The 27,542-nt window shown below is 57.3% G+C and overlaps 1 protein-coding gene across 4 annotated transcripts; it reads right to left on the minus strand.

Moving 5' to 3' along the window:
* Positions 1-7,663: 7,663 nt before the first annotated feature.
* On the minus strand, positions 7,664-24,881 carry CBX7 (chromobox 7). 4 transcript variants are annotated; one of them, XM_070411148.1, is made up of 6 exons: positions 24,605-24,881; positions 22,284-22,327; positions 16,032-16,097; positions 12,057-12,123; positions 9,393-9,465; positions 7,664-9,024 (listed from the first exon to the last, which is right to left on the minus strand). In XM_070411148.1, the coding sequence occupies exons 1-6, from the start codon at positions 24,671-24,673 to the stop codon at positions 8,849-8,851; spliced, it is 495 nt and encodes a 164-aa protein (XP_070267249.1). In that variant the 5' UTR covers positions 24,674-24,881; the 3' UTR covers positions 7,664-8,848. The 4 variants fall into 4 exon arrangements, with proteins under 4 accessions (XP_070267249.1, XP_070267248.1, XP_070267247.1 ...); XM_070411147.1 differs by having other exon boundaries at positions 7,664-9,027; positions 9,393-9,567; XM_070411146.1 differs by having other exon boundaries at positions 9,393-9,744.
* Between the last annotated feature and the right edge of the window lie 2,661 nt (positions 24,882-27,542).

Raw genomic sequence — 27,542 nt, forward strand, 5'->3', positions numbered from 1 at the left:
GAAAGTCTAATAGTCCATGTGTGGAGGCCACATGGACGCAGGGGTGAGCTCCCCCGACACAGGAAGGAACGTCAGGAAGCCATTGCTGCCTGGGAGAAGAGAGAGGGCGAGAGGAACTGCGGGCCTCTTACTTTAGGGGGTGGGCAGTCTTGCTAGCTCCTAATTGGTCTTTTCAAAGAATTCTGCCAAGGCAACATCCTTGGGATTGGTTTATATGCCTTACTGCCTTGTGATTGGTTATCTGCATGTGATCTCTGCAGTATCCATACATTTTAAAGTTCCTGCCTCTCTGGCGAGCGCCCTTCCTTCCCCGCCCAGTTGGGTGCCTTAGTAACTCCGCCCCGTTGGGTTCCCGGTTCTCCTTCCTTTCCCGTGGTCCCACCCCTACCTACCTGGCTTCCTTCCGTCTCCTCACAAGGAGGGAGGCACAGGTGTGGACCACACTCTTGACTGACTGGGTCATCGAACCAGGCAAAGTGGTCGGCTCAGAATCTCTCCTCCTCCTGGAGATGAAGACCAAAGCAGAAGGTCAGTCTTAGAGATCCATGGGGACCTCAAGGGCATCTTCTCCCAACAGCCCCTCCTGCTCCTGGCACACCTGCACTCTGCCCAGCTCAGGTGGTGCAGGAACCCTCCAGGCCAGCGGGAGCGCTGTCTCCATGCAGCCCAGCCGCCCTGGGTGGCTGCTTACCTCCAACAGGAACGTCCAGGTGTTAGCTGCAGAGCTGGGCGATGACTCTGAAACCAGACAACCAATGGGTCCGGGCTGCCTGTCACTACTTGAGCCAGGTCAGCAGAGACAGGGTTGAGTCATATACGCGAGTTTATTCCAATAAGGCCGGCAGTGTGGGAGAGCAGCGGGTCATCCATGAAAATCCGCTCTTCCCCATAAACCAGCTGCTGATACGGGGTAGAAGGACAGAGATTACATGGGAAGTAGGAGTGACAGGCATGGGGAGCAGGCCAGGGGAATGGTGCAGGCTACAGGCAGTGCAGGCTGGGAATTGGTAAGGACGGGCATCTCGGGACTGGATTGTTTCAGCAACAAGGTGGTGAATCTTTCCATGACGATCAGCAGTCTCGAAAAAGGAGAATGGGCTGCATTCCGAGGTTAACTCCCATGTCCCGGGCGTACAACTCTCAGCCAGGTCAGCATGTGCTTCCTCTAATCAGAGCAGAACAATCACCACTAACAGAGCATGATTCATACTTCTTACAGCTATAGCTAGTCCCCACTACTCGATGTCTGCCCCTAACAACTCCACAGTCACGTGGGACCCGCGAGGCTCCCAGCTCACTGCTATGCCAGCCTCGGGATACGCGGGGTCTGGGTCCTCGGGGCCCAGTGTGCAGCCACCTGGAACACCTGTGTCCTGTCAGCGAGCTGGGGGAGGAGGGGGAGCAAGGGGCAGGTGCCCAAGCTGGCTGCTGCTGAGGAAGGTCCCACAAGCTGCCATATGGAGTTTATTTCCACATCTCCCTGGCCAGGACGGTCACCCAGCCACACCTGGCAGCAAAGGAGCTCAGGAAACGGAGCCTTCATGTTGGGTAACTGGGAAAGCATCAGGGGCTGTACATGCTGAAATAGGAGCATTAACAGTGGGACATGAGTAGACTCTACCACACATGTGAGATTTTCAGCAATAAATGGGAAGCATGCATGTGCTGGATTGGAGAGTATCCCCTCCACATCACGTCCAGCTCAGAGCCTCAGAATGCGCCCTTATTTGGCCATAGGGTCCTCGCAGATGGAGTTATTTAAGGTGAGGCCATATGAAGTGTGTGTGTGTTGCGGGGGGCTATTCTAATCTGACTGGTGTCCTTGTAAGAAGAGGCGACACAGACTCTCAGGGGGAAGACCATGTGAGGACAGGTTGGAGGGCGGTTTTACAAGTCCAGGACTTAGGGCAACACCAGGGGGGACAGGCCCAGCTGTAGCAGACACAGCAGCCTTCAGAGAAAGCACAGCCTGCGGACACCTTGGTCTCAGACCTCTGTCTTCCAGAGCTGTGAGAGGATAGCTTTCTGCTGCTAAGAGCACCCAGTGTGTGGTAATTTGTTAAGGTTAGGAGCTGGCCGGCATGGATTGGTGGTTGAGCATCAACCTGTGAACCAGAAGGTCAGGGTTTGATTCCCAGTAGGGGCACATGCCCCGGTTGCGGGCTCAATCCCCAGTGTGGGGCGTGCAGGAGGCAGCTGATCAATGATTCTCTCTCCTCATTGATATTTCTATCTCTCTCTCTCCCTCTCCATTCTTCTCTGAAATCAATATATATATATATATATATATATATATATATATATACCTAATGTGCTAAGTGTCCGACCATTTGACCGTTTGACCAATTGCTATGACACACACTAACCACCAGGGGGAATACACCCGACCAGTAGGTTAGCTTGCTGCTGGGGTCCAGTCGATTGGGGATTGGGTGAGATAGCTGGGCATGCCCTGGAGCCCTCACGTGGTACCTCCCCAGCCAGTGTGCCTCCCGGATTGCAAGAGGACCCAGGCCAGGCCTAGGGACCCCACCAGTTCATGAATCTGTGCACCAAGCCTCTAGTAAAAATATATTTTTTTTTTTTAAAAAAGGGCTGGGTCTGGTGGGTGGCTTTGGAGCCAGGGTGGCTGGTTCTGGTCCTCCCCACTCTGCCCCCTCCTGAGTGGCCCTGGGCAAAGCCACCAGGGTCTCCGTCTCCCACATCTGTCAGCGCTCTGCTGAGATTCCAGAGTGGTTAGTGATTGGCAGCTCCTCCCATACCCATGAGGGCTGCTCTCAGCGGGGAGCCTTGGACAACATGTCCTCTCTGCTGGTGTGGGGCCCTGTGAGCAGAATCCAGCCATTCCCTCTGCTGTGAGGCCACAGTTACTGAGCTCCTGCCAGCAGGCAGCCTGCGTCCTGCAGCTTCTCCCCAACACTGACCTGTCAGTGCGGACCGTCTCCTGAAATCAGTCCCTCTGGTCACCTCCTGAGGCAGGGTGAGGGTCATCTGACAGATGGGGAAACTGAGGCCCTGAGGAGCTGTGGGACTTGTCCAGCAGCCTCCCAGCTGGGAAAGAGCCCGACCCAGGCTCCTGACTGTACGCGGGAGGCCCTTCCTCTGCCCCTCGGGCCCCCTTCTCACCTCTCCCCCCAGGACGTCTCCTGCTGCCCATTCAAAGGACCAGTTCTCACTGCTCCTGCCTTTAAAGATGAGGGTGACCTGTCCCACAGCTTCTTTCTGGTTCCCCAGTGCTTGTGGGGCCTTGACCAAAGTGGTGTGGCCCTGGGAGAGAGTTGGGCAGCATCACAGGCCTGGGTTAGAGTCCTGGCGCCTGGCTCTGCCAACCACCAGCTGTGAGGTGTCAGGCAAGACCTTTCCCTCTGAGCCTCGGCTTCCCCATCTGTGCGATGGGTATAAGGGGCCGACCTTTGGGGCTTGCTTGGGAGGCAAAGGTATGTGAACGCACTCTGCAGACCGTGAGTGTGGGCACACACGTGTGAGTATCCCCTGATGGTAATTAGGGGTCAGCTAGTCATTCTTTGGTTTCTTCAGCAAGTCTTGATTGAGATCATAGTATGTGCCAGGCACTGTTCCAGCGCTGGGGTCCCAGCCAGACACAACAGCAACAAACGTCCCTGCCCCATGTGGCTCACATCCGTGTGGAGACACGCAATAAACAGTGCTCTAACATACGTGTACCATATCAGAGGCTGACCCCTGCTGCAAAGGTAGGGAGAGGGGTCCTGGTTTCCTGGGGAGTGAGCTGGGGGTGTCTGAGCAGAGACCTGAGTGAAGTGAGGGAGTGAGCCTGGTGGGTCCTTTAGAGAACACCCAGGTGAGGCACAGGGAGTGCAGAGGCCCTGGGATGGGGGCCTGTGTGTGAGGAGCAGCCTGGAGGACAGTGTGGCTCTGAGTGTGGCCACTGGAGTGGGTGAGCTGGAGGCCGTGGGGTGAAGGAGGGTGGGGACAGTGTGGGAGGCAGGGGCATCTGAAGGAAGGGGTGGCACAGCTCAGGGAGGGCAGCTTGAGTCCTGGTAGATGATGGGCGTGCTGTTTTGAGTCAGAAGTCAACAGTTAAGGACAAACTGGGAGACTTCTGCAGGCCCACTGTGTGACACTCTCACTCCTCTCAGTCTTGGTGAAAAGGAAGTAAAAGGCAGTGAGGCCCATTTCACACATGCTTTGCAGGGTTTTAATGAGACCCAGGAGGCTGGGGAGGGGGTTTCACTGGGGGTCCCTACACACCAGGGAGCACTGAGAGGCACTGGGCTTGCTGGGGTCACATCCCCAGCAGGGCCTGTGTCCTAGTCCTGGACATCACGGAGACAGCCAGGTGACTCTCGTGTGGGGGAGGGTGGCTGCCTGCACAGGGCGGAAGCACTGGACCAACGGGTGATCTGTGTCCTGGGCATGGCACACAGGGAAGACCAGACGTCATCACGCAACTCAGAAAGACAGGCAGTTTCAAACGTATGAATTGTTTATTTCTCTTTAAAAATATATTTTGATTGATCTGAGAGAGAGAGAGAGAGGAAGGGAAGGGAGACAGAGATAGAAACATCGATTGGCTGCCTCCTGCATGACCCCTGCTGGGGATCAAGCCGGAAACCTGGGCATGTGCCCTGACTGGGAATCGAACCGGCGACCTCTTGGTTCATGGGTGAGGCTCAGCCCCTGCGCCACACCAGCCGAGATGAATTGTTTATCTCAGAAAGTTTCCATTTGCTATTCTCAGACCGTGGTTGACTGTGGGTAACTGAACCATGGAAAGTAAAACTGGGTACGGGGGCTGCTGTAGGAGACACGGTTCACATTCCTGGCTCAGGGCCTCCTGACTGTGCGGCCTGGCGTTACTATAACCTCAGTCCTCGTCTCCACCTGTTAGAGCTGGGTAGGGCGTTGGGGCTTGGGGGGGATACATGTGAGACAAGACAAACAAAACGAGAGATTGAAGGCGACAGGCCCGCATGTGAGGAGAGGAGTGCATCTCAGCGGGGCGAAGGAGCCTATCACTTGGAGACGTATATGTTTTTGAGAAATGAGGGAGGGGAGACTTGCTGAGGGACACTCCAGCCTGGGGGTGTAAGTACCCCAAACCCCCGCCTCAGCGGGGCACCTACATTGGCTGTGTTGCCGCTAAGACTGTCTGAGTGCATTCCTTTCCTGCTGTGGCTGCTGTGTGTTGTCTCCTGTTCAAATTCCTCCTACAAGGAGACAAGAGCCAAGGACGAGAGGACTGCCTCCGGCCAGCGGCCGCCCTAACCATGCAGTCGTGCCCACGCAGAAGGCTGTGCCCAGGAAACATGCCTGAGGGGCAGGGTGGGCTTTTGTACCAGGGTGCCCACGGGACTTTTCTTGAGGATCCAAAACTAGGGCCAATGCTCAAAGCTGAGGCCAAGGCACACTCAGTCCCCACTCTCTACAGGGAGTTACCTAGGAGCTGCCAGCAAAGCCAGCCACTGCACCCCCACCTGCCACGAACTAAGAGGCAACAGAAGCACACCCTTGGCAAACCCACCTCGCCCACCCCTCTCCTTTGAACCCTGACCACAAAGGTGGGCACGCACCCATCTGCACTCGTTTCCAGCTCCCAACCACTCCCCACCCATTACCGTCCTCCTCTTCACTCTGCATCTGAAGCCACAGAAAACTGACCTGTCCATGCTCCTGCTCAGCCCCTGGCAGACCCGCGACCTAAACCCCGGGCTGAGCCCTGAGGGCGGAGGTCTCTCCCCAGCATAGCTGTGACACCATCAAAGGAGGAAGCGAATGCCCAATCACCTTTTTAAAAATCATCTTTAATGTGTTTTTAATAGTTTTTGCCTCGATTACCAGATAAATCATCTAAATAAATAGATGCTATACAGTCTGTTACCAATATCAGTACAAAAATAAACCCGAGCTCTGCATCCACTCCGGCTCCCCCAGCACCCACCCACTCACAAGAGGCAGGTGCTGGGGACGGTTCGTGCCAGCCCCGCCCAATACATTCATTTCGTCTGAACAAAGTTCACTGCTCATTCTGTGCAAAGGAAGCGTTCTTGTGCTGAGACCTGGAGGCCAGGCTGGCCACTTCTAAAGCGAAGCTACGGGAAGCATAGCGCCTTCCCCAGCAGGGGAGGAGGGGGCGTTGGCAACGGGCTCGATGGGGTGATGATCATGGGCTCGGCTGCTGCATGAGGAGTGGCCTTGCCAGGGGTGGAGGACAATCTCCTGTCCATCTCACAGCGGGGAGGGGGAGGAGGAAGTACCAACTACATTCAAATGGGTGGGGGTGGGGGTGGGCCAAGGGAGGCAGGAGGTCCAATCTTTCCAAGCATCCACTCCCTGGAGTACTGGCCTTCAGTGTGGAAGCGAGGGGAGGTGGGAGGCGGGGACACCCGGGGCGGGCTCTGCAGGGTCAGCCCTCTCTGAGACACAGGATGCCCGTGGGCTGGAAAGGGCTGAGTCAGAGGCAAGAAGGGTTTGGTTGCCACTGCCTCATTCCACAACAGGCCCCCACGCCCCGATTCTGCAAGTTCTACACACACAGCTTATGGGGATGCACTGCCCAGCCCCTCCTTGGCCATGTTTTCTGAGATATTGTTACAGTGTTTTCCCATAGCTTGAAGCAAGCAGCCTGCACCTGCAGAAGCAAAATAAGATCCACTCCCCGCCGACTCGGGGGCTCCCTCTGTCTGGTGGACACGTGCCCCCTCCCCAGACACCCTGCTGTCTTCCAAGGACGTCCTGCTCAGGCAGCAGCCCTGACCCCGGCCTGTATAAGGGAACACAAACACTCCCTCGCTGACACGGGCACACGGGGTTCAGCCCGCGGTGAGAACGTAAACTTTCTTAAACTCTGTCTCTCGGCCTGGCTCCTGGTGGTGCGGACCTAACACACTCTCTGGGAGGGCCCATGAGCCAGGACGAGGTCCTGTGTGCCCTGGGGAATGAGTATGACTTATACTAGAAGCTGCCAGCCTGTCCCAAAGCCATGAGCAAACAGCATTCCACTAGAGACCTCCCAGCCCACCCCCCTCCACACCTCGCCTCAGCTGGGAGCCCCAGTCCTGGGAAGGTCCCAACTCCAGCTGCCTTTCCCTCCCAGGGGCACAGCTGCCCCTCCTTCCCCTGACCCACCCCCACTTAAGCCTCTAGATCCAACTCCCCAGGCCGGGGTGAATCAAGTCACCCCGAGGGGACTGTCCCCATTGGAAGCACTGAATTGACCCTGGACAGTGAAGAAATAAGGAGGAAGGGGAAAGAGACCAGGGATTTGAGAATCTTGCCAGCAGGGCACCCAACGCAGAAATGGGGTGCGGTGTCTTTGGTTTGGGAACTGGGGAGGGGGCTTGGGGAAGGAATAGCCCTATCCTGCCTCAGGACACAGCGGGGAGGGCGGCCCTGGAGGGCAGGCAGAATGGCGGAGAGTGGAGGGCCAGGCTTGTACTTGCCCTCCTGCACTTCCCGCCCCCCCCCCCACCCCCTCCCCTGCCTTGTGGCCTTTTCTGCCCACAGGGCTGGGATGGGGCAGAAGCCACTCCTCACTGCCAGGGGAGTGACCAGTCCACAGGGCACATTGGTGCAAACTAGAAAGTGAGTGCCCTCCGGCTGGCAGACACAACCTGTGCTGGAGGGCGGCCTGGGGCTTGTGCACAGCCTGCCCCCGCCACCCCCCCCACCCCCCCACCCCCCCCCACCCCGCAGCCTGACTGCAGGAAGACACGGCAGAGGCCCCACCACAGAACACAGGTCGGGGTGCAGAGGGGCACAGGATGCGAGGAGGAGGGATGGAGGGAGTTGAGGCTGCCCTGAGAAGGTGGTGGGACTCCCTCCCGCCCTGACCACCCACACCCACCACTGGCTGAGCTGAGGAGAGGGCAGAAGAGGGGAGTGGGAAGGGCTGAAAGGTCACCTGAGTCAGAGAGAACAGAGCCCCCCAGGAGGAAGCACAGGCCCACCTGCAGACGCCCCCACGCCGGCAGCGGGCCAGGCGAAGCCACAGACATGCGTGCCCAGAGCAGCAGAGGACATCTGCCATGCCAGACCCTGCCGACAGCTTCCAGTAGGCCCAGATCCGGTCACGTGATGGGCTATGCCAGGTGGGGTGCGTGCGTGGTGCCCGTGGCAAGTTCTTTTGTGCTGTGATCACCTCACATTCATCTATCAGGTTTCTAAACAGGAGATTTGCAGGACCCACCGCACATGTCTGCAGTTACATGCACACACTCACGGGGGTGGAGGGCAGGGTGCGCGCACACGGGTGCAGCTGGGGAGGGTGGGACTGGGGAAGCTCTCAGCAGGAGGCCTCGGCTGGCAGCTGCCCCAGGGAAAGTAGAGGCTCTCTGAAGGGTATGGACTCAGGACACTGCAGCCATCTCTACCCCTTCCTTTGGCCCTTCTCTCTGACCCTCCCTCTGAGCAAAGGAGCCGCCATCCCATCGCAAGCTGGAGTGCAAAGATAAAAACACAGACCCCTTCCCGCCAGAGAGGCAAAGGCAGAATCAGCCCCAGGGCTGGGCGCCGTGAGGGGGAGGGCTGGACTCCTTCGGTTAGTTCCCAGGGCCAGCTCTGTGTCTGGGGAGAAGGGTGATGGAGGTGTGCAGGGGGTGGCCCTGTCCCCATTCTGCTCTGGAGATGGTACCCAAACTGACAGAGCAGTGCCAGGTACCCACCCGCTGCCAGAAACAGACCCGGAGGCCTCTCTGTAAACATCACCCACAGAGCAAGGGGAGGATGGTGGGAGAGTGTGGGATCTTCCCCCTCCTCCCGTTTCGTATTTTTAAATAAAATAATTACCCTCCCTAGACCCCTCCTCCCCTCTGGAAGTCCCCACCCCAAGCCCAAAAGAAAACAGTCTAAGAGAAGTAAAAATGGAGACTCAGAACTTCCCACTGCGGCCTCGGTCTCGGTCTCGGTCTCGGAAGAAGCCCTCAGCGGCCTGGGCCTCGCGGAAGGTGACGGTGATGGAGTTGGCGGTGATATCTGTCACTGTCACTTCACTTGTAGGGAGCGCGGGTGTCCAAGGAGGGGGTCCCTCGGCCAGGTCTGCATCTGCTACTGCCATGGGAGAAAGACAGACGGACAGATGGAGGACAGCGCTGACAACAGGGCGGGAAAGGTGGGAACGGGTGGCAGCATGCGGACTACTCCCCACCCCCGCACCAGGCTGTCCTCTGAGCCTCCAGCCAGGCCTGGCCAGCGCACGACTGGACACATGGGAGGAGGTCATGACATTTCTTTCCCGGCAGGACCAGAACTCATCCTGGGCAGGACCACAGGAAGCCCTGGGCTGGGTGCCCGGGTCCTCGCAGGCTGTGTGGCCTCCAGAGCACCCCATGCCCGCTCCGGGCATTAGGCCAACTGGACCTGATGACTCAAGGGATGGTTCCAGCCCCGAGGGTCTCTGGGCCTGGGCACCTTACCCTCCTCTTCGGGGGGCTGCTCAGCAGGCTCCCACTCGCTGGCTGCCTGCAGGACGTCCGGTGCCGGTGCCTCCTGCAGGAAGAGCTCCCGTGGATGGCTGTGACTCTCCAGGTTGGGCCCGCGGGGCGGGAACTTCTTGCGTGAGAGCCGCAGGTACTTGTGGGCCTTTCGGGGCTTGCGGAGCGGGAAGGGCAGGGTGGGCACCAAGGGGCCCTTGTCCACCAGCTCAGGCGCCCCCGCCTTGACCACCCCCTCGGGGCTCCCGCTGCCGAGTGGGCACGTCAGGGAGAAGCAGAGCTTCTCCTTGCCCTGGGCCTTGTGGGAGCTCCGCAGGTCCATGCTGTACAGCCGCTGCGGGGGCAAGCCAGGGCACGGCGGGTCAGCCCAGCCCTCCCACCCACTGCCGCGCCTTTGCTCATGCTGTTCCTCCCGCCGGAGTGCCCTTCCCCATGTTTCATGGCCCATAGGCAGCCATCACCCCACCCCCAGTCCAGCCTAGAGAGCCGTCCTTAGCCAGTCCCAGCCCTATAGCCCCACGTGGCAGCCTCATCTCCCCAGGGGCTGTGAGGGGCTCAGGGACGGAGGCCACGGGCACAGGTCTGGGGTACACAGCGGAGGAATGTACAGGAGGTACGAGAACCCCATCTGGGTTCAGGAAGCAGAGTGAGTATGCAGGCCTAGGCCTCTGTTGACGCCTTGCCTCATTCTTGTTAAAATGGGCTGAAAGAAAGGTTCCTCCACTTCTCACGGCTGGTGTTTTGCCATTTGGGGACTTATCTTATTGCTTTGGGGTAACTTATACAAGTCCAGGAAAGATCCTTGTGCTAAAATATTGGGAGGGCCTAGATCACCCCAGGATAGTACCTTCTACAGCCACCTTTCACCAGAGGCAAGAGCTCCCGGAAGAGAACGAGGCCATCAGAGGGGACCCATGGCCAGACACCTCCAGGGGGGAGCAAAGATCACATGTGCAGGCTCCGTTCTAGTCCCACCTGCTAATGCCCATCGGGGGGCGTGGGGTGCAGGTTGTCTTGGTGATGGGAGGAGGGCGGAACTGGGAGGGCATTGGGAAAATACTGCCATGCAAGGAGGGCTTATCCTATATGTAGCTTTATCAAAACCCTTCACCCTGGCTTGCAGGCCATCACAAGCCCAGTAAACCCTCCCAATTCTCAAGGTGGACTCATCTTTGTCCTTCTCCGCCTCACCAGGAGAGCACTGCTATCAGGGACCCAGGAGCAGCAGAGTCAGATCTGGGCTTTACAGCTCTGACCCTGGGTAAACTCCCGGCCTCCCAGAGCTTCAGCTGTAGTAGCCAGCCTCTAAGATGGCCCCAACATACCCGCCCTGGGACTGCACACCCATGAGTCCCCTCGCGGGGAGATGTGGAGGGGGGCGGGAATGAACACTGCGGTGGGACTGCCAAGGCGAGGTCATTAAAGACACTGTGCTCCTCCCTCCCTCTTGCTTGGATCGCCCACTCTGGGGGAAGCCAGTGGCCCACTGTGAGGCCCTCAGCAGCCCTCTGGGAGGTCCACAGGGTAAGAACAGGCCCTGCAACATCTGACACGCCCGTGAGCGGTGCTGTGAGGAGCACTTCAGAAGCAGCTCCCTGGCTGACATCATGACTGCAACCCAACTAGAATCACTGAAGAACTAGCGAATGCACTCCTGGACTCCTGACCACGGAGACTATGGTGTTTGTTGCTTCAAGCTGCTTAGTTAGGGGGGATCATCACACAGAAACAGATGATAATACACCTTCCCTGGAGGTTTATGTCCACTGTGAAGGGCACTGAGCACAGAGCTGAGCATGGAGATGTCTGACAGACGTCACTTTCCTTTCTGGGACACAGTTTACACGGAGCCCAGGGAACACGCCCATTGCGTGAGGGAGGCCATCTGTCTGCAAAAGCCTCAGGCGATCTACAATCAAGAGCGGACAGGCGGCTGGACCTGACACACCTGCACGTGGACCAAGAAGACTTATTTTTGGTCCCCAGTCCCTGGATGGGCTGTAAGTGAAGGAGAGCGGGTGTCCCACCATTCCGCTTCTACAGGAGAAAACTCGGGCTCAGAGAAGCAATCACCTAACATGATGGCCTCAAATCACAAAACTGCTCTACCTTCCTTTCAGTGCAAAGCAGTGAGGTCAGCATAGTGCCCCCAAGACCTGGGCACCAGATGCCACAGCGTCTAGACCCCACCTGTGGCAGGGAACCAGAAAGGGTGACACCTTTCTAGGACTTTCCACGACGGTGGGTCCAGGATGCCGAGGCGCCTTTGCTGGAATTCTAGAATTCCAGGCTCTCATGCTTCCTCAGTTCTCAAGTTTTGTCTCTAAAGACCTCAAATATTACAATTTTGTGTTTTAGGGATTCTGAATATCAAAAAGGCTCGCTTACAAAGTTCCAAGCTTCTAAAATTCTAGAAGCCCATGAGCCATACATCCACTCTCCTGCCCACCAGCATCCTCCCACTTCCTGCGGCACCAGCCCCACATTCCGACTTTCCCCAACTACTCCCATGGGGCCTTACCGGCCAAGGGCCTCCCGCCCACAGCACCCTGGGCGGGCTGAGGAGGGGGAGTGGTTCAGCTCAACTGGCTGGGCAATGGCGGGGAGCATGGGGACCGTGGGTGGGCACCAACGCTGGCCGGTTACCTGCAGCAGAAGCCGCTTGGGTTTCGGACCTCTCTTCCTATACCCCGACGCTCGGTCTCTCTCCTCCCTGGGGTGCAGAGCAGATGGAGGAAGAAAAGAAAATACTGGTGACATTTAAGGGAAAGCAGGGGTCCTCCACCCTGCCCTCGGCAGTCTATGGGGGAGGGGCATCCTTCACAGACCACCCCCCAGTGCCAGGACAGGGCCTCCTCCCTGTTGCTCTCTTTAGGCCATGACAACGGGGCCACACGTTTAACTCCCGAAGCCTCGGTCTTCCCAGCTGCCGAAGGCAACAGCACAGCCGTGGGTGGCATCTCCAAAAGCGTGTGGCTCTTGACTGGGCCCAGGTCACGCCAGAGCTCTGCTCCCCATGCTACCGGGAGCAACCTCCCCCCAAAGAGTACAGTTCCAGTTTCCACTCTGGAGAGTTGTATAGAACCTGTCTATCAAGTCTGCCTGAATGCCCCAGGGCACTGACGAGAATGGGAAGGATCCCTCCCACCTTTGCGCCCCATCTGGGATCTGCGTGACTGGTGGGGAGAAAGGCGCCCACCTCTCTGTACTGTCCGAACGGGGAAGGGGAGAGAAACTAGCTGTGCTGAGTCCCTAGGAGATGACCCATGGCTGGGGGCCTTTCCAAATCCCAAGTGCAAAACACAGGCACACCTGAGGCTGCAAACAAAGCCACACAACACACACCAGAGTCACCACAGAGCTGCCAACAGGGCCTGAGTGGTGGGAAAACCCAGTCACTTCCTTCACACTCAGAAAGTGTGAATGGGCCGAAGAGACCATGTGGTTGGAGCAGGAATGTGAGGGCGGGAGTTCGCCCTGACAAGAGAAACATTCTGAGATGTTGTAAATGAATTCCAGTGGGCCAGAGAGTGAGACCTGGTGACAGCAGGGGCCAGCTGACCAGAGAGAGAGAGAGAGAGAGAGAGAGAGAGAGATGCACATCCTGCATGTGCGGTGAAGCCCTCCCTCCCATGGCGCTGGGGACCTAGAAGCAGCCTTTGGGAGCAGCACAGGGCGCTGTGACACGCTCCAGCGACTCTCCAGGACAGCCCTCCCAGCCTTCACGCTGACAAGCTTCTCTCAGAGCCCAGTGCTGGGGGCCAGGCGCCCCCTCCAGGCCCAGCTCTGCACCGACCCACAGGAGACTGCTGGTCACTTCTCTGGCCTCAGGGGCCTTGTCTGGAGCGAGAGGCTCCCTTCTCAGCTCATCACTAGGCTCTTGAGAGGAGTGAAAGATGTCCCTGGTATTTATGAAAATGGAAAGTAGGAGGCTAAAGTAATAAAGAGGAAGAAGAGAGAGGGGAGAAAAAGGAGAGAGAGGAAGAGGAGGAGAAGCAAAGGGGGAAAGAGAAGGGCCTCAGGGGAAAATAATAGCATGTTAATTACATTTACATGACTTATTGATATGATGATCACATACTGGACACTGGACACGTCACTGCTCTAAAGCTTAAACCCTCACACCATCCTACGAGGGAGGTACTATTACTACCCTCACTTTATAGCTGGGGAAACTGAGGTACAGAGAGGTTGAGTAACACACGTTGGCACATTGTTACACCTCCCGCCAATGGTGAAAATGCTAAGCTCTGGTTCCAAACCTGGGAGGTCAGGCCTAGGGTCCCAGGCAGGATCAGCAGGATAGGCCTGGAGCCCAGGCCATATGATTCTGGCTTCTAATATGCAGCCCCTCCCCCTTTCTTGTCTGCAAACTGCAGGGAGTGCAGGTGAGAGGGTGAGGCAGGGGCCTGCATTCTGTCCAACCTTACCAACTCAGAGCTTGGTATCTGTCAAACGCTCTGACCATTTGTGTCCAGGGCTAAAGAGCTGAGACCGCCAAGGAATCAGGGCCCCAGCAAGCCCAGTGCCTCTCAGTGCCCCCTGGTGTGCAGGTCCCCCCAGTGAAACCCCCTCCCAGCCTCCTGGGTCTCATTAAAACCCTGCAAAGCATGTGTGAAATGGGCCTCACTGCCTTTTACTTCCTTTTCACCAAGACTGAGAGGAGTGAGAGTGTCACACAGTGGGCCTGCAGAAGTCTCCCAGTTTGTCCATAACTGTTGACTTCTGACTCAAAACAGCACGCCCATCATCTACCAGGACTCAAGCTGCCCTCCCTGAGCTGTGCCACCCCTTCCTTCAGATGCCCCTGCCTCCCACACTGTCCCCACCCTCCCTCACCCCCACGGCCTCCCAGCTCACCCACTCCAGTGGCCACACTCAGAGCCACACTGTCCTCCAGGCTGCTCCTCACACACAGGCCCCCATCCCAGGGCCTCTGCACTCCCTGTGCCTCACCTGGGTGTTCTCTAAAGGACCCACCAGGCTCACTCCCTCACTTCACTCAGGTCTCTGCTCAGACACCCCCAGCTCACTCCCCAGGAAACCAGGACCCCTCTCCCTACCTTTGCAGCAGGGGTCAGCCTCTGATATGGTACACGTATGTTAGAGCACTGTTTATTGCGTGTCTCTACACGGATGTGAGCCACATGGGGCAGGGACGTTTGTTGCTGTTGTGTCTGGCTGGGACCCCAGCGCTGGAACAGTGCCTGGCACATACTATGATCTCAATCAAGACTTGCTGAAGAAACCAAAGAATGACTAGCTGACCCCTAATTACCATCAGGGGATACTCACACGTGTGTGCCCACACTCACGGTCTGCAGAGTGCGTTCACATACCTTTGCCTCCCAAGCAAGCCCCAAAGGTCGGCCCCTTATACCCATCGCACAGATGGGGAAGCCGAGGCTCAGAGGGAAAGGCCTTGCCTGACACCTCACAGCTGGTGGTTGGCAGAGCCAGGCGCCAGGACTCTAACCCAGGCCTGTGATGCTGCCCAACTCTCTCCCAGGGCCACACCACTTTGGTCAAGGCCCCACAAGCACTGGGGAACCAGAAAGAAGCTGTGGGACAGGTCACCCTCATCTTTAAAGGCAGGAGCAGTGAGAACTGGTCCTTTGAATGGGCAGCAGGAGACGTCCTGGGGGGAGAGGTGAGAAGGGGGCCCGAGGGGCAGAAGAAGGGCCTCCCACGTACAGTCAGGAGCCTGGGTTGGGCTCTTTCCCAGCTGGGAGGCTGCTGGACAAGTCCCACAGCTCCTCAGAGCCTCAGTTTCCCCATCTGTCAGATGACCCTCACCCTGCCTCAGGAGGTGACCAGAGGGACTGATTTCAGGAGACGGTCCGCACTGACAGGTCAGTATTAGGGAGAAGCTGCAGGATGCGGGCTGCCTGCTGGCAGGAGCTCAGTAACTGTGGCCTCACAGCAGAGGGAATGGCTGGATTCTGCTCACAGGGCCCCACACCAGCAGAGAGGACATGTTGTCCAAGGTTCCCCGTGGAGCAGCCCTCATGGGTATGGGAGGAGCTGCCAATCACTAACCACCCTGGAATCTCAGCAGAGCGCTGGCAGACGTGGGAGACGGAGAGCCTGGTGGCTTTGCCCAGGGCCACTCAGTTAGGAGGGGGCAGAGTGGGGAGGACCAGAACCAGCCCTCCCACAGGCCTTCCCTGAGCTTCATCAGGTGGTCCTCTCTTGCTAAGGGACCTCCAGGGTGCGTGTCTCTGGTCTCTGCCCCAGGGCTGCCTGGGCATTACTGATATTGCTGCTCCTCACACGTAGGGCATCACTAGGACACATTTCACATTCATCACGGCGACTGAAACCCCTACCTTATGGAGAAGCCGCAGCAGGAGTTATTGGGGTGGCCCCGTGGCAGCAGAGAGACCGAGGCCTGGGAGGGGAGGGAAGTGGCCAACATCACCCAGCAACAGGAAAGTAACCAGGGCCCCCGGTGCCCTGGAGCTGGTGCCCACCACCCTCCCCCAGCTGCAGCCACGACCAGAGTGTCCCTGCCAGGACCCCTCCCCCGCCCATGCCCGGGCCCTGTTCAGAGCCAAGGCAGAGCAGGAAACTTCCCAGCGGCCTGTGGACCAGCCCGGCAGTGCAGGCGGAGCCCCTTACTTCTCCTCATAGGCCATGACCAGGCGGGGGTCCAGGATGTGCTCCTCTGGCTCCCACGTGCTGTACCTGGGAGAGAAACGACAGGTCAGAGCTGCCCCGCGCTCCCCTGCATTCACAGAAGCCACAGTTGCTCCGCCAGGGCCCACTGTCTGCAGGCCCTCGCCCCGTCCTGGTCCAGAAAATTGTCACCTACTCCTCGGAGCTGTCCCAGGCCAGCCAAGCGAGGTCAGAGCCTCCTAGGGGTTCCAATGGCACCAGAATGCCCTCATTCTGAGCACTCACCATACCACCTACAAAAGGTGTGATGAGACCTATGTCCACCTCAGCAGCTCAGGAGACCTGGGAGGGCAGGGCGGTACGTCCCATAGGCCCTTCCTAGAAGAGGTAAGAGCCCGTGGTAACGAGCAGGGGCTCTGAGACAGGCTGCCTGGGTTCAAATCCCAGCTCTGCCCTTGGAAGCTGTAAAACCTTGAATAATTTCCCTATGGTCTTTGTGCCTCGATTTCCCCATTTGCAAAAGACTCTGTGCTGGAAAAAGCATAGTGTGTCTAAGTGTTTAGAGCAGGGCCTGACACACAGGAAGTGCTCTGTGCTTATCACTGTTGCTATCCCCACTCCTTTCTCAAACCCCAGCCCCAGCATAGCCTCTCTTGCCAGTCTGAGCTGCTCCCTCCCTTCTGGGCACACATCTGTGCCATCGAGGCCAGGTGTGAAGTGCCTGGTGGCGGGGCCTGGCACACAGCAGGAATTTGGTAAATGTCTAGCACCCGTCATAGGGCTAGGACCCGCTAGGATTTCCCCTGGGGATCTCCTCCACTCCCAGCCAGAGCGTGTTCCCTGCGGGGACAGGCCTGGACTGAGACGGTGCAGCACGTCCTGAGCTCAGCCACCCGTGTTCCACTGCTCCGTTATTTACTTAGAATCTGCCTTTAAGCTGCTCACTTTTTCATCTATTAACTTTTTAAAAAAACTAACTGTATATGATTTTTGTAATTGGAAAAAACAGTACCATTCACTATAAACAGATGCTAGTGCATAAAAATTAAAATTTTAAAACATGTATGTGTGCATATGTGCATGCATATAAATAAATATACACACAAACGTACAATTATGCCTTTGGGTGTCTGTGCACATGTACATGCACAGGCAAAACCTAAGCACTGGACTCTGATCCTGGCGGAGGTGGCACCAGCTCCGCTGGATAAGAAGGGAGAGGAGCAGGTCTCAGGGGAGGGTTACGAAGCAGAAGGAGGCTGGGCATGGCCCCTGCCTTGTGGCCTCCAAACAAGCTAAGCCGAAACCTTCATCTTAAACGGTCCTGGGACTGTGAAACCTACAGGTGTCCGGTCCAGACACAAACAAGCTGCCTGAGAACAGACTCCTCGGCTCCTCTCCACGGACACTGCTGCACGGCTACTTCGTGTTGGCCCCGTCCGGCCTGTAACTCAGCAATGAAGGGCCGTGCCCTGAGGACCACACAGCCATACCCAAGTGCCACAGGCTCAGCCCGAGCAGGCACGTCACCTCTCTTCCTTTGTACACGCTATGCGGTCGCCTGGACAGTCCCTCCAGAGGACTCCACTCATCCTTCAAGAGCCAGGTTCTTACAGCTCCTCTCCCAGCTGTGCCACTCGCAGCAGGACGAACGATCCTCTCATCCCCCCTCCCCTCACTGCCCTTGGCACCTGCCATAATTACTGAGTGCAGCTGGCGCCCTGGTGGGCAGATGTAACCCCTCCCCAAAGCACTCAGCCCAGGCCCAGCGGCCAGGTGCTCTGGGAATGGCTCTAGACGCCACTGCAGTTTCACCCCGAAGAAATGTGAAACTAAAAAAAAAAAAAGAAAAAGAAAGTGAAACTAAAACTGGTTACATGTATATTTTGGTAAAACCCAAACTATGACCAACCAGAGGCTCACAGTTTTATTTCCTCAAGGTTGGGTTTTCTCAGCTGAAACTAGTTATAGGGGGAGTTTTGTGTTCCTGCTGTGGGCTGCCTCCTTTCTCTGGCTGTTGAAATGTCCCTGTCTTGTTCTAGTCCTCTCTGCCCTGCCCACTTCCCCACCTCCTCACCCAGTTTTGTTGATGTTGCTGCAGTGTGGTTCCTGGCAAGTCCCTAATTTTCTCTGGATCCCAGTTTCCTCATCTTAGAATCACTAGCAGCACCACGGCCATTAACAGCAAGGAGTGAGCGCAGACTACTGCCGGGGACTCATCCATTCCTCTCAACACCCGTAAGAGGTAGGTGACCCATTTTATAGATGAAGACACTGAGGTCCGAGGGTAGCATCTTGCCAAGGCCACTGTGACAGCGAGTGGGCAGTCTGTGGTTGGAACTCAGCTGAATCTCGGCCATGCTCTACCTTCGGGTACCTCACATGTCGTGCACTGAGCTGGGATGTCCTTGGGAGAGAGGCACTGCCTAACTAACCAAGTCCTCGGTGTCTGACCTGGGGGCCTGGCACACAGTAGGTGCACGGAAAAGGTTGGTAGATTCAGAGGGGCCTGTTATTAGCATGGGGCTTCCATCCGTGGGATCTGAGGCAAGAGCACAGGCTCAGACCTGGCAGCAGGAGGCCTGGCCCTGCTCCGTGCGAAGGGCGGGCAAGGGGAGGTGGATTGCACAAGTATCTGTCGAACACCCGGGGCTCCCCAAAATGGAGGCCACAGTGCCCGTCCTGTGGCGATCCAGAGGCAAACCCGACTCGGGAACAGCCGGGCGCAAGGACAGGAGGCGACTTGGTCCACAACCTAGGCGACAGCGGGCGGGCTGGGGAACTGGGTACGAGCTGGGCGCGAACGGGGCGCTCCGTGGGAGGCGGAGGACCACTTGGCCCCGCCCCGCCCGCCCTCTCCCCGCAGCACCGGAGCCGCGCGCGCGCACGCAGGAGGCGCGTCCGGATGACCGGGCCAACCAATGGGGGCTGGGGCGGGGACGGCGCGTGCCCGCTGGGAGGTAAACACGGCCACGTGACCGCAGCCCGGCCCGGCTGGGTAAACAGGCAGCGGCAGTTGCTCCAGCCCCGTGTGCGCAGGCTCCGGCTGTGCTGGGGGCGGGGCGCCCCACTGACCAAGGCCCGCTCCAGCCTCCCCCACAATATAAGGCGGCTCAAATGAGATGCAGCCGTGGGGTTGGAAAGGCCAGCCCGCAGGGGTGGCTTTGACCAAGTGATTCACGTCTCTTTACCTCTGCGTGAAGGGGGGCTACCAAAGTAGTCCCTAGGGTTGATGTGACTATTAGCTGTGTTAGCCTGTGGCGCACTTAGTTCAGTACGGTACATAATGAAAGCAAATAAGCATTTTAAATCCATTTCGAAAGCCTAGAGAGCACTAGAAGCTGCCAGGCCCGCATCCTGGACTCCAAACCGTCCTGGAGGAGGGAGAAGCGCCCTCCCTGCGTCCCTCCGACACCGTTAGGAACCGTGTGCCTTCCGTCTGGGGCAGCCGGCGGCGGGCTCTGTGCGGCCGGGGCCTCCTTTTTACACGTAGCGAGATGGAGATGCAGAGGGACTGAGGGCTGTGCCTGGGGTCGTACAGTTGTTAACTATATAGAACTGAGTTCAAAGGCAGCCTGGTCTGACTCCACAGCCTGAGCACGTCCCACTGAGTGGACCATCAGGCCATCACCCTGGGTCACCTTTGCCAGAGCCCACTGTGTATCAAAGGGGCTAGACCTGCAAGCCCTGGGGGCAGGCATCCCGTCATTCAAATCACCCAAGCTGTACGGCCCTGAGCGAGGGCTCCTCTGCTGAGGATTTCTGCCTTTCCATCTGTAAAATGGGTTGCCATAAATCAATAGGCAATGTCTGATCATACTAGGGACTTACTGATGAGCAGCCTGGTTATTGCTGTGCCCACTGACAATAACATTAGGAAAGCTCCATGGAGGCGGTCCACCCTAGAAGGTGCGGTAGCGGACCGCAGTCCTGGGCAGATTGCAATCAGAATAGGATGTCTGAGGGTTTCTTCGGGGCTGAGAGCACCTGCAGCTGATTTAACATCCTCTGCCCTGTGACCCCAGCCCTTTTCCGTGCTATTTGCTGTACCTTCCATAACTAGCAAGACAGCTCCTCTGCCCCACCTGCTGGGGAGGAAGGGCAGTCATTATTTTTGCCATTTGGAGAGAAAACAGGCAAAGCATGTGGCTGAACAGGCACAGGGCGAGCATTCTGCTGTTTCTGTTGTTAATATAGGCCTCCCTGGCAGGGTGAGGAGCGGGAGGATCTGGATTCCCTCCCCGCTGAGGCTGGCACTGCCCTAGCCAAGGCTCCCAGGCCTGCAGGTTGCAGCCTGCCCAACTCCCCACTCCCCACCTGCTGTCTCAGCCTCGGGTCCAAGCCAGACCCCCTGGCGAGGGGAGACAGAAGACCAAATGGGTTACAGAGGAGCTCCTGCTTCTCCCTCTGACTGAAGCTCAGTTTCCCCCAAGTGAAGTGGGTGACACAGTGAATGGCATGAAGTGGGGACCATGCTGCATGGAGTTGGCAATTCTATTCTTATGACCTTTCCTAGGAACTACCTTCCTGGGGCTCACGGGTGGATAGGAACCCAGGACCAAAGTGTGGGGGAGCCAGAAGTGCACCTGTCATCTGGTCAAACAAGGCTCCCAGAACCCCTTGAGGAGGTCATAAAGGTCATGAAAGCCCATCTAGTGGTCCCATCATGTTAAGAAACAAGTGGGCCCAGGGCTGGGGCTCAGCCAGCAGAAACAGGGAGGGACTGCTGCTAGAGCTCTGCGTCCTTCCTGCTGATGGAAGCTCCGGTGGGCAGACATGTTCACTGGGATTAATAAAAGTGGGATAAGTGCCGCTGTTTAAAGGAGGAAGTCTTTCAAGAGACGGAGTCTAGAGGAGGACAAATAGCCAACCGTGCCTTGAAGGCTACTGGGCTGGGACCACACCCCCATGCGATGCCTTCTGGTGCAGAAGCCAGGGGCGCCAGTGCTCAGGGAGCCCATGCTCCTGCTGCCCCCGGCACCCTTGTCTAGTCCTCCCGCACTCTTACTGTCCTGCACCCAGGCTGGAAGTCCACGCCTCATCTGCCCAGAGAGTAAGGGACCCTCCTTCAGTCCTGGGGTGTCTGGGAAGGGGCAGGAGGGACAGGAGGAATGGACAAATGCATTATCTGCTTGGCCAGCCACCAACTCGAATCATCAGGATGCTCCACAAGGTAAAGAAGCCTGTGGGAGGAGGGGCAGGGCCTTGACTATTGAACCCATTTTGCACATATGGATGCTGAGGCAGCATGGGCCATGTCCTCTCTGCTGTCTTCTCCACCATGCCCCCAGACACTTCCAGGACCCAATACAGGGCAGTCGTCACCCCTCCCACGCCCCACCCCCACCCCCCCTTCAGCACAGCACTGCAAAAAGTGCCTGGCACAGACAGCAGAGGCTCTGAGTAGAGGGGGATTCCAGGAGCCAGTTTCTACTGGCAGGGCAGGGGGGTGGGGCACCTACAGACCAATGGGAAGGCCCCACAACTCCCTCCTTCCCCACCCTCTTCAAATAACTCCCTGCTGGGAGGTGATTGGCTGGTGTGAAGGTTCTAATTGGGTCTTAGCATGAGAGGTGGAGAGACTGGGAGAGGTCCTAGACCAGCTCCCTGCCCCCCAACTCTGAGATGGAGGAGGCACAGAGGAGGTACCTGAAAATGGGGAGGCCTAGTTCAACTCTGACCTCACTTGCTGTGTGATCCAAGGCAAGCTGCCTACCTTCTCTGAACCTGTTTCTATATCTTTTAGAGAGGTTACTACCCCACCTGCCTCACAAGACTGAATGGGAACCTGCTCTGTAGATTGGAGAGAGCTGTCCAAAGGCAAGGTGGGCTCAGACTGTCCCTAGTTCTATGTCACTGAGGACTCATGCGCCGCTGGCTAGCCTTGTCTTACCCATAAACCCCTGCCCAGCCCCTCCACTCCTCCAGCAGGCATCTTTGAACCCTAGATGCTGGGCCTTCACCAGCCAGGTGCCAAGAAAAGCCAGAAAGCGGGGGAGGGGGGCCGGGAGGGGCCTCCAACCAGAGATGGAACTTAACTTGAGGGAGGTGAGGAGGGTAACTGGGGCCTGCCTTGACCCTCATGTGCTCCAAGCCCCTCAGCTGGCAGAGGGGCAACTGAAAGCTAGAGAAGATGATCTCATCAAGGCCCGCTGGCCAAGCTAGAGCAGCTGGAGCTGAAAGTCAGGCAGGAGAGAGGGCACCGGCGGGTGGAGGGAGGTGCAGGCAGGCAGACGCACACACAAAGGACCTTACTTTGGGGGCCATCCTTTCCACTTCACCAGATACTCCACTTTACCCTGGGAAGAAAGAGAAGCAGACACAGTGAGATAGATACACAGCCGCCCCGATGACCATCTACAGGACAGTACGGCCTAACCCCCTCTACAGATACATGTCCCCCAACATATACACAGGGACCCCCACCAGACCCCCACCAACCCAGAGACACCCCCCCCCCAACTCTGGCTGCTGCGCAACCACCCCAGACGTCCTCCCTAGTAGAGCACAGACGTGCATCCGGCCCCAGACACCTCTGGGGATCCTGTGACACATGGGGAAACTGAGACCACATGGGGGTGTGCGTCACCAAAGACCCAGTGTTTAGAACCCGAGTGCTAAGACCATCTTTAGGTCAGAAGACTCTCCAGGTCATAGAAAACTCCTCAGTCCAATCCCACCAGCCCCTTCCGAGAGGCTGCCTCTGACCAGAGGTGACAGGCCAGTGCATCTCTCAACTCAAAAGACCCGGCAGGACCCTGGAGAAGGCTGACAAAACCTCCACCTATGGACACGATGGTCACTCCTCCAGGAGTTAGAAAACAGAGCAGACCCCTTCCTTCCTCAAAGCTGACAGGGGCCTTTAAAAGTTCCTGTCCACACGGGAACTTTGAGACCAAGATGCCACCTCTTCCAAGAGGCCTGGCCTGGCCATGCTTTCGAATGCCATCCCCCCACCTCACGGTGTGCAGCACGGAGCCCGCTGGAGGGCATCTGTGTTTATTTCCTCACTCACGGTGCATCTCCTCTGCCAGGATGCCAGCTCGGTGAGGGAGGGGGTGATCCCTCCCTGGGGCTTAGAATGGCGCCTGGTACCTAACAGATCCTCAGTAAATCTGTTTTGAATGAATGGCTGAAGGAATGACACTGGCACTACCCCTCCAGCCTGGCGTGGAAGAGGGTAACCACTGCAGCTGCTTGGGCTACACTCCATGACCAGCTGGGCTCTGGGGAATAAATTAAAATCAAGGACACGCTGGAGGAGGGGAGAAGGGGGAGGGCAGCCCAACCTGAAGAGTGTTCAGCCCCATCAGAGATGGGGAAGAAAAGAAGCTCATGGCCCAGCCGGTTTGGCTCAGTGGATAGAGCACGGGCCTGTGGACTAAAAGGTCCCGGGTTCAATTCCATCAAAGGCACATGCCCTGGTTTCGGGCTCCATCCCCAGTAGGAGGCGTGCAGGAGGCAGCCGATCCATGATTCTCTCTCATCACTGATATTTCTCTCCCTCTCCCTTCCTCTCTGAAATCAATAAAAATATATTTAAAAAAAAGAAAGAAAAGAAGCTCATGGACCACCGTGACCTTGAGCCCAAGGTGCCTCTTTTGAGTTTTCTATCACAAAAGAGGAAGAGCTGGCCGCCAGCCGCCCGCCGCCCTGGGCTCCTCGCTCTCCCTCCATCGCTGACTTCCCCGGTGACTCTGATCCGTTCACCTCCCCGGCCTGGGCCTAGGCCTGGGTTTCTGCCTCCGTTAAAGGGAGCGGTGGCCTCTGAACCCGCCCAGCCCGGCCGGGGGCGTCCCTCGGGGCGGCAGAGAGGAGTGGGGGGAAGGCGGTGGTGAGCGCAGGAGGGGAGCTTCCCCGGCGCCTCGGACCCCGCTCCAGCCTGCGGCGAGCCCGCTCTGCAGCCGGGAGCGCGGACCCGCGCCGGCGGGGCCCTCCTCGAAGGCAGGTGGGCGTTTCGGCGGCGAAGGGGGCGGAGCCTCGCGCCGTGGGCGGCGCCGCCGGGCCCTGCGGGGCGGGGCGGAGCGGAAAGTTGAGGTGGGGAAGCCGGAGGGGCGTGCGCCGGGAGGAGGAGGAGGAGATGGAGGTGGGAGCGGAGAGGAGCGGAGGAGGTCCAAGTCCAGCAGGTCGACTTCGGAGGCTGAGCGGTCCCGGAGCCCCGCCTCCAACTTCAAAGGTCTTGGTACCAAGAGTCCAGAGTCCTGTGTTCGAGACCCAGTTCCCACGCGAACGCACTAGGGAAGCCGGTTCCTCAACTTGGGCCTCAGTCTCCCCACGTTCACGTTCAGAAGCGGGGGAGGGGGGAGGATGGCGTCCAGGACCCCTACGTCCGAGCCTAGTCTCCAGTTCGGCGGCTCAGCGGCCCCCAGCATCCCGGGGCGACAACTTTTATTCCACTCGCCCTCCCAGGTGCCGGGGGAAACTGAGGCACCGGCTGGGGGGGACAAGCCCAGCCGCGCGGGGCCGCCTGCGCCCCCCACCACGCATCTCCCCACGCCCCCAGCGGGGAGGCGACGGGGCTGGGAACGCGAGGGGACCCCACCGGGGTCCCGGGAGCCGCCCCCCGGCAGCCTCACCTTCCGCACGCGCTTCTTCCGGATGCTTTCCACGGCGAACACCTGCTCGCCGATGGCTGACAGCTCCATGCGGGGCGGCGGACGAGCGGGCCCGGGGCCGGGCCGGGCCGGGCCAGGCCGGGGGCGGAGCTGCGGGCCCGCGGCTGCGGCGCGCGATGCTCGGGCCGGCGGCGGGGTCCCGGTCACCCTCGCCCGGGCGCGCACGCGCACGCGCACGCGCGCACACCCCTTCGCGCTCCCTCACGCCGACGACGTTCCATTTTTGAACCTGCGCAACGTTTTCCTCCGCGCGAGCGAGCGGAGGAGCGCGCGGGAGTGGGCGGGGCGGGGGCGCGGCTCGCTCCCGGAAGGCCCCGCCCCGCGGGAGCCCCGCCCTCTCCTCCGGCCCCGCCCCTCATCGCCGGTCCCGCCCCGCGGGAGCTCCGCCCCTCCTGCCCGGGAGGCAGGGTCCGCGCAGCCCCCCAGCCGCCAGCCCGCGGAACTTCGCGCGCGCTCCTCTCGGCTCCCAGCCGGGCGAGGTCTTAACACCGAGATGCGTTTTCTAAAATCCTCCCGGGGACTCTGAGGGGCCGGAAGCGGCACGGCCCGGGTTGGGCAGATGAGGAACGGGGCACAGGTTCTCCCACTAAGGAGCAGGGGGCCGAGGGCGGCACGGCCCAGTTTCCCCACCTGTCGTGACATCGCGGCACCGCGGTCCCCTTAGATCCAAGCTGCGGAGACGCACTGTTCGGCCGGCGCAGAGCAGGCCCCTCCAGTCCATCGTTCCATCCGTCCGTCCGTCGGTCCGTAGGCGGTAGTGCAGACGCGTCCGGGTCAGACCCGGGTGCCGGGTGCCGGGTCCATCTCGAGGGCCCCGGGCGAAACAATAATTCGCGGCAGGTGCGGCCGCGGCGGATGAAAGTGCGCACGGAACGGAGTTGGCTGCCACGCGGCCCCACGGCGCTGGGCACACACTAGGTGTTCAGCTCTTGGTGGAATGAATGGATCTTGAGGTCCGGGACAAACTCGTTATAGCCACCCATCCAAACCACCCTTCTGTTTTCCTCTTGGCCCCGCCATCCATCCTCGCGAGGAACCGCAGTCATCCGTGCCCCTGTGGCTCCCAGCGCCCAGGGCAGTCCTCCCCAGTCCCGCCTCTGGGGCCCCCTCCCTCCATACCCTCTGCCTCGTCCGTCTCAGCACCGCAGCAGCGACCCTCTCCGAGCTGCGTCCCTCCCAAAGCCCGAGGACGCTTTCTAAAGGCGCATCGGGCTGGGTCGGCCCAGCGCTTAAAAACTTCCCCAACTCCCCATTCCTCTCGGAACCAAGTCCAAACGCTGCTGCCTGGGGCATGGGGAAAAAAAGAAATGACAACTTTATATTTGACTTTTTATCAGAAGCAATGGAAGCCAGAAGGCAGAGGAATTGGGAGATAACATCATCTTAGAAGTTTTTACCCAGTGAAAATTTCTTCCAAAAACTAGATATCCAGTGAAAATATCTCGCCAGAACGAAGGGAAATAACATTTACAAAAAGTAAGACTTATCTTTAGCAGACTCTCCTTAAAGGACATTGCACGGAGGTACTTCAGGCGGGAGGAAGCCCATCACAGACCGAGGTCTAATGCAACAGGGAATGGAGAGCATTGAAAATACAAAACAGTAACCTGGTCTTCTGGATCGAAATAGAGCTCAACTACACAACAGCAATGGCGTAGAGCTAGGGTGCCTGGAGTTAGTGTTCTGAGCTCCTTATTCAGGAGAGAGAAAGGGAAGATGGATACCAAATACACTTAAACTTTGATGAGTTAATAATGCAACTGTCATTACAGGGTAAACATTAAAAGAATGAAAGTGTGGTATATAATATTTATCCGAATTATGAGAGGGCAAAAATTGAATGAGAAAGCCCAATCAATCCTAAAGTAAGCAAGGATGGAGAGAAAAATAAATATAAAATCGATGGGATAGATAGATGACAGATATACTATAATTCAACAAATCCAACTGAGCTCAATGTTGTAGTTAAAATACTAAGATTCTCACCTGGATAAAATCCAACTAACTGTGTGCAATTTGCAAGAGACACTCACAGAAGCCACTTCCGAAACATGAGGGTACTGAAAGAGTGACGTAAACGGGTGGGAAACGGGCATGCAAGGACTGCGAACAGAAGGCTAATGCAGTTTGTTAATGTCAGAAAAAACCATCACAGAAATAAAGACGGTCACTTCAGAATGAAAATGGTCCAATTCACAAGAAAGAAAGAAGGATTTCAAATCTGCATGCAAATACTCTTAGAATATAAGAAACACAAAGAAGAGAACTACACAGAAAAATAGACAAATCCACAGTTATAGCGGGAGATTTTAAAACACATTGCTCTGTAATTGGTAGAATGAGCAGATATATATTCAAAGGATATGATTAAGAAACTTGACTAATGGACTTTTCTAGAACACCCTGGCTTCAGCTGCAGAATACTCCCCTTCGCAAGATGTGTGGAATATTTACAAAACGAGTGAATCTCAAGAAATTTCAAGTCTGAAATCAGATAGTATATATATATACCACAACACAAATAAGCCAGAGCTAACTTCAAAAGGCACATATGTTTGAGGATTAAGAAGTACATTCTAAATAACTGATGGATTTAAAAAATCATGATGGAAATTATAAAATATTTGTAACTGAATGGGAGTGAAAATATTACATATTAAAATAATGTGGGATACAGCTAAAGCAAGACTTAAAGGGAAGTTTACGGCTTGCAATAAACTTAGAAAAAATAAAAGGCTGAAAGTAATAAGTAAGCACCCATCTCAAGAAACTAAAAAACAAAAAGAAATAAAAATAACGGTAAGTGCAGAAAGGAATGAAATACGATCAGCAAAACCAAAAAAATATTTCTAGGAAAAACCTAATAGTTTTGACAACCTCTGCTGAGATGGATCAAGAA

Source organism: Myotis yumanensis, unplaced genomic scaffold (assembly GCF_028538775.1).
Source record: "Myotis yumanensis isolate MYYU_CA2020_CCGP unplaced genomic scaffold, mMyoYum1.0.hap1 SCAF_3, whole genome shotgun sequence".
Classification (NCBI taxonomy): Eukaryota; Metazoa; Chordata; class Mammalia; order Chiroptera; family Vespertilionidae; genus Myotis; species Myotis yumanensis.

Excerpts from the sequence above, each read along its gene's own strand:
- CBX7 (XM_070411145.1), bottom strand. The coding sequence starts at position 24,673 with ATGGAGCTGTCAGCCATCGGCGAGCAGGTGTTCGCCGTGGAAAGCATC. Across the intron at positions 22,328-24,604 it reads GGAAGAAGCGCGTGCGGAAG|GGTAAAGTGGAGTATCTGGT; the intron begins GTGAGGCTGCCG and ends CTTTCTTCCCAG. Across the intron at positions 16,098-22,283 it reads TGGAAAGGATGGCCCCCAAA|GTACAGCACGTGGGAGCCAG; the intron begins GTAAGGTCCTTT and ends TTTCTCTCCCAG.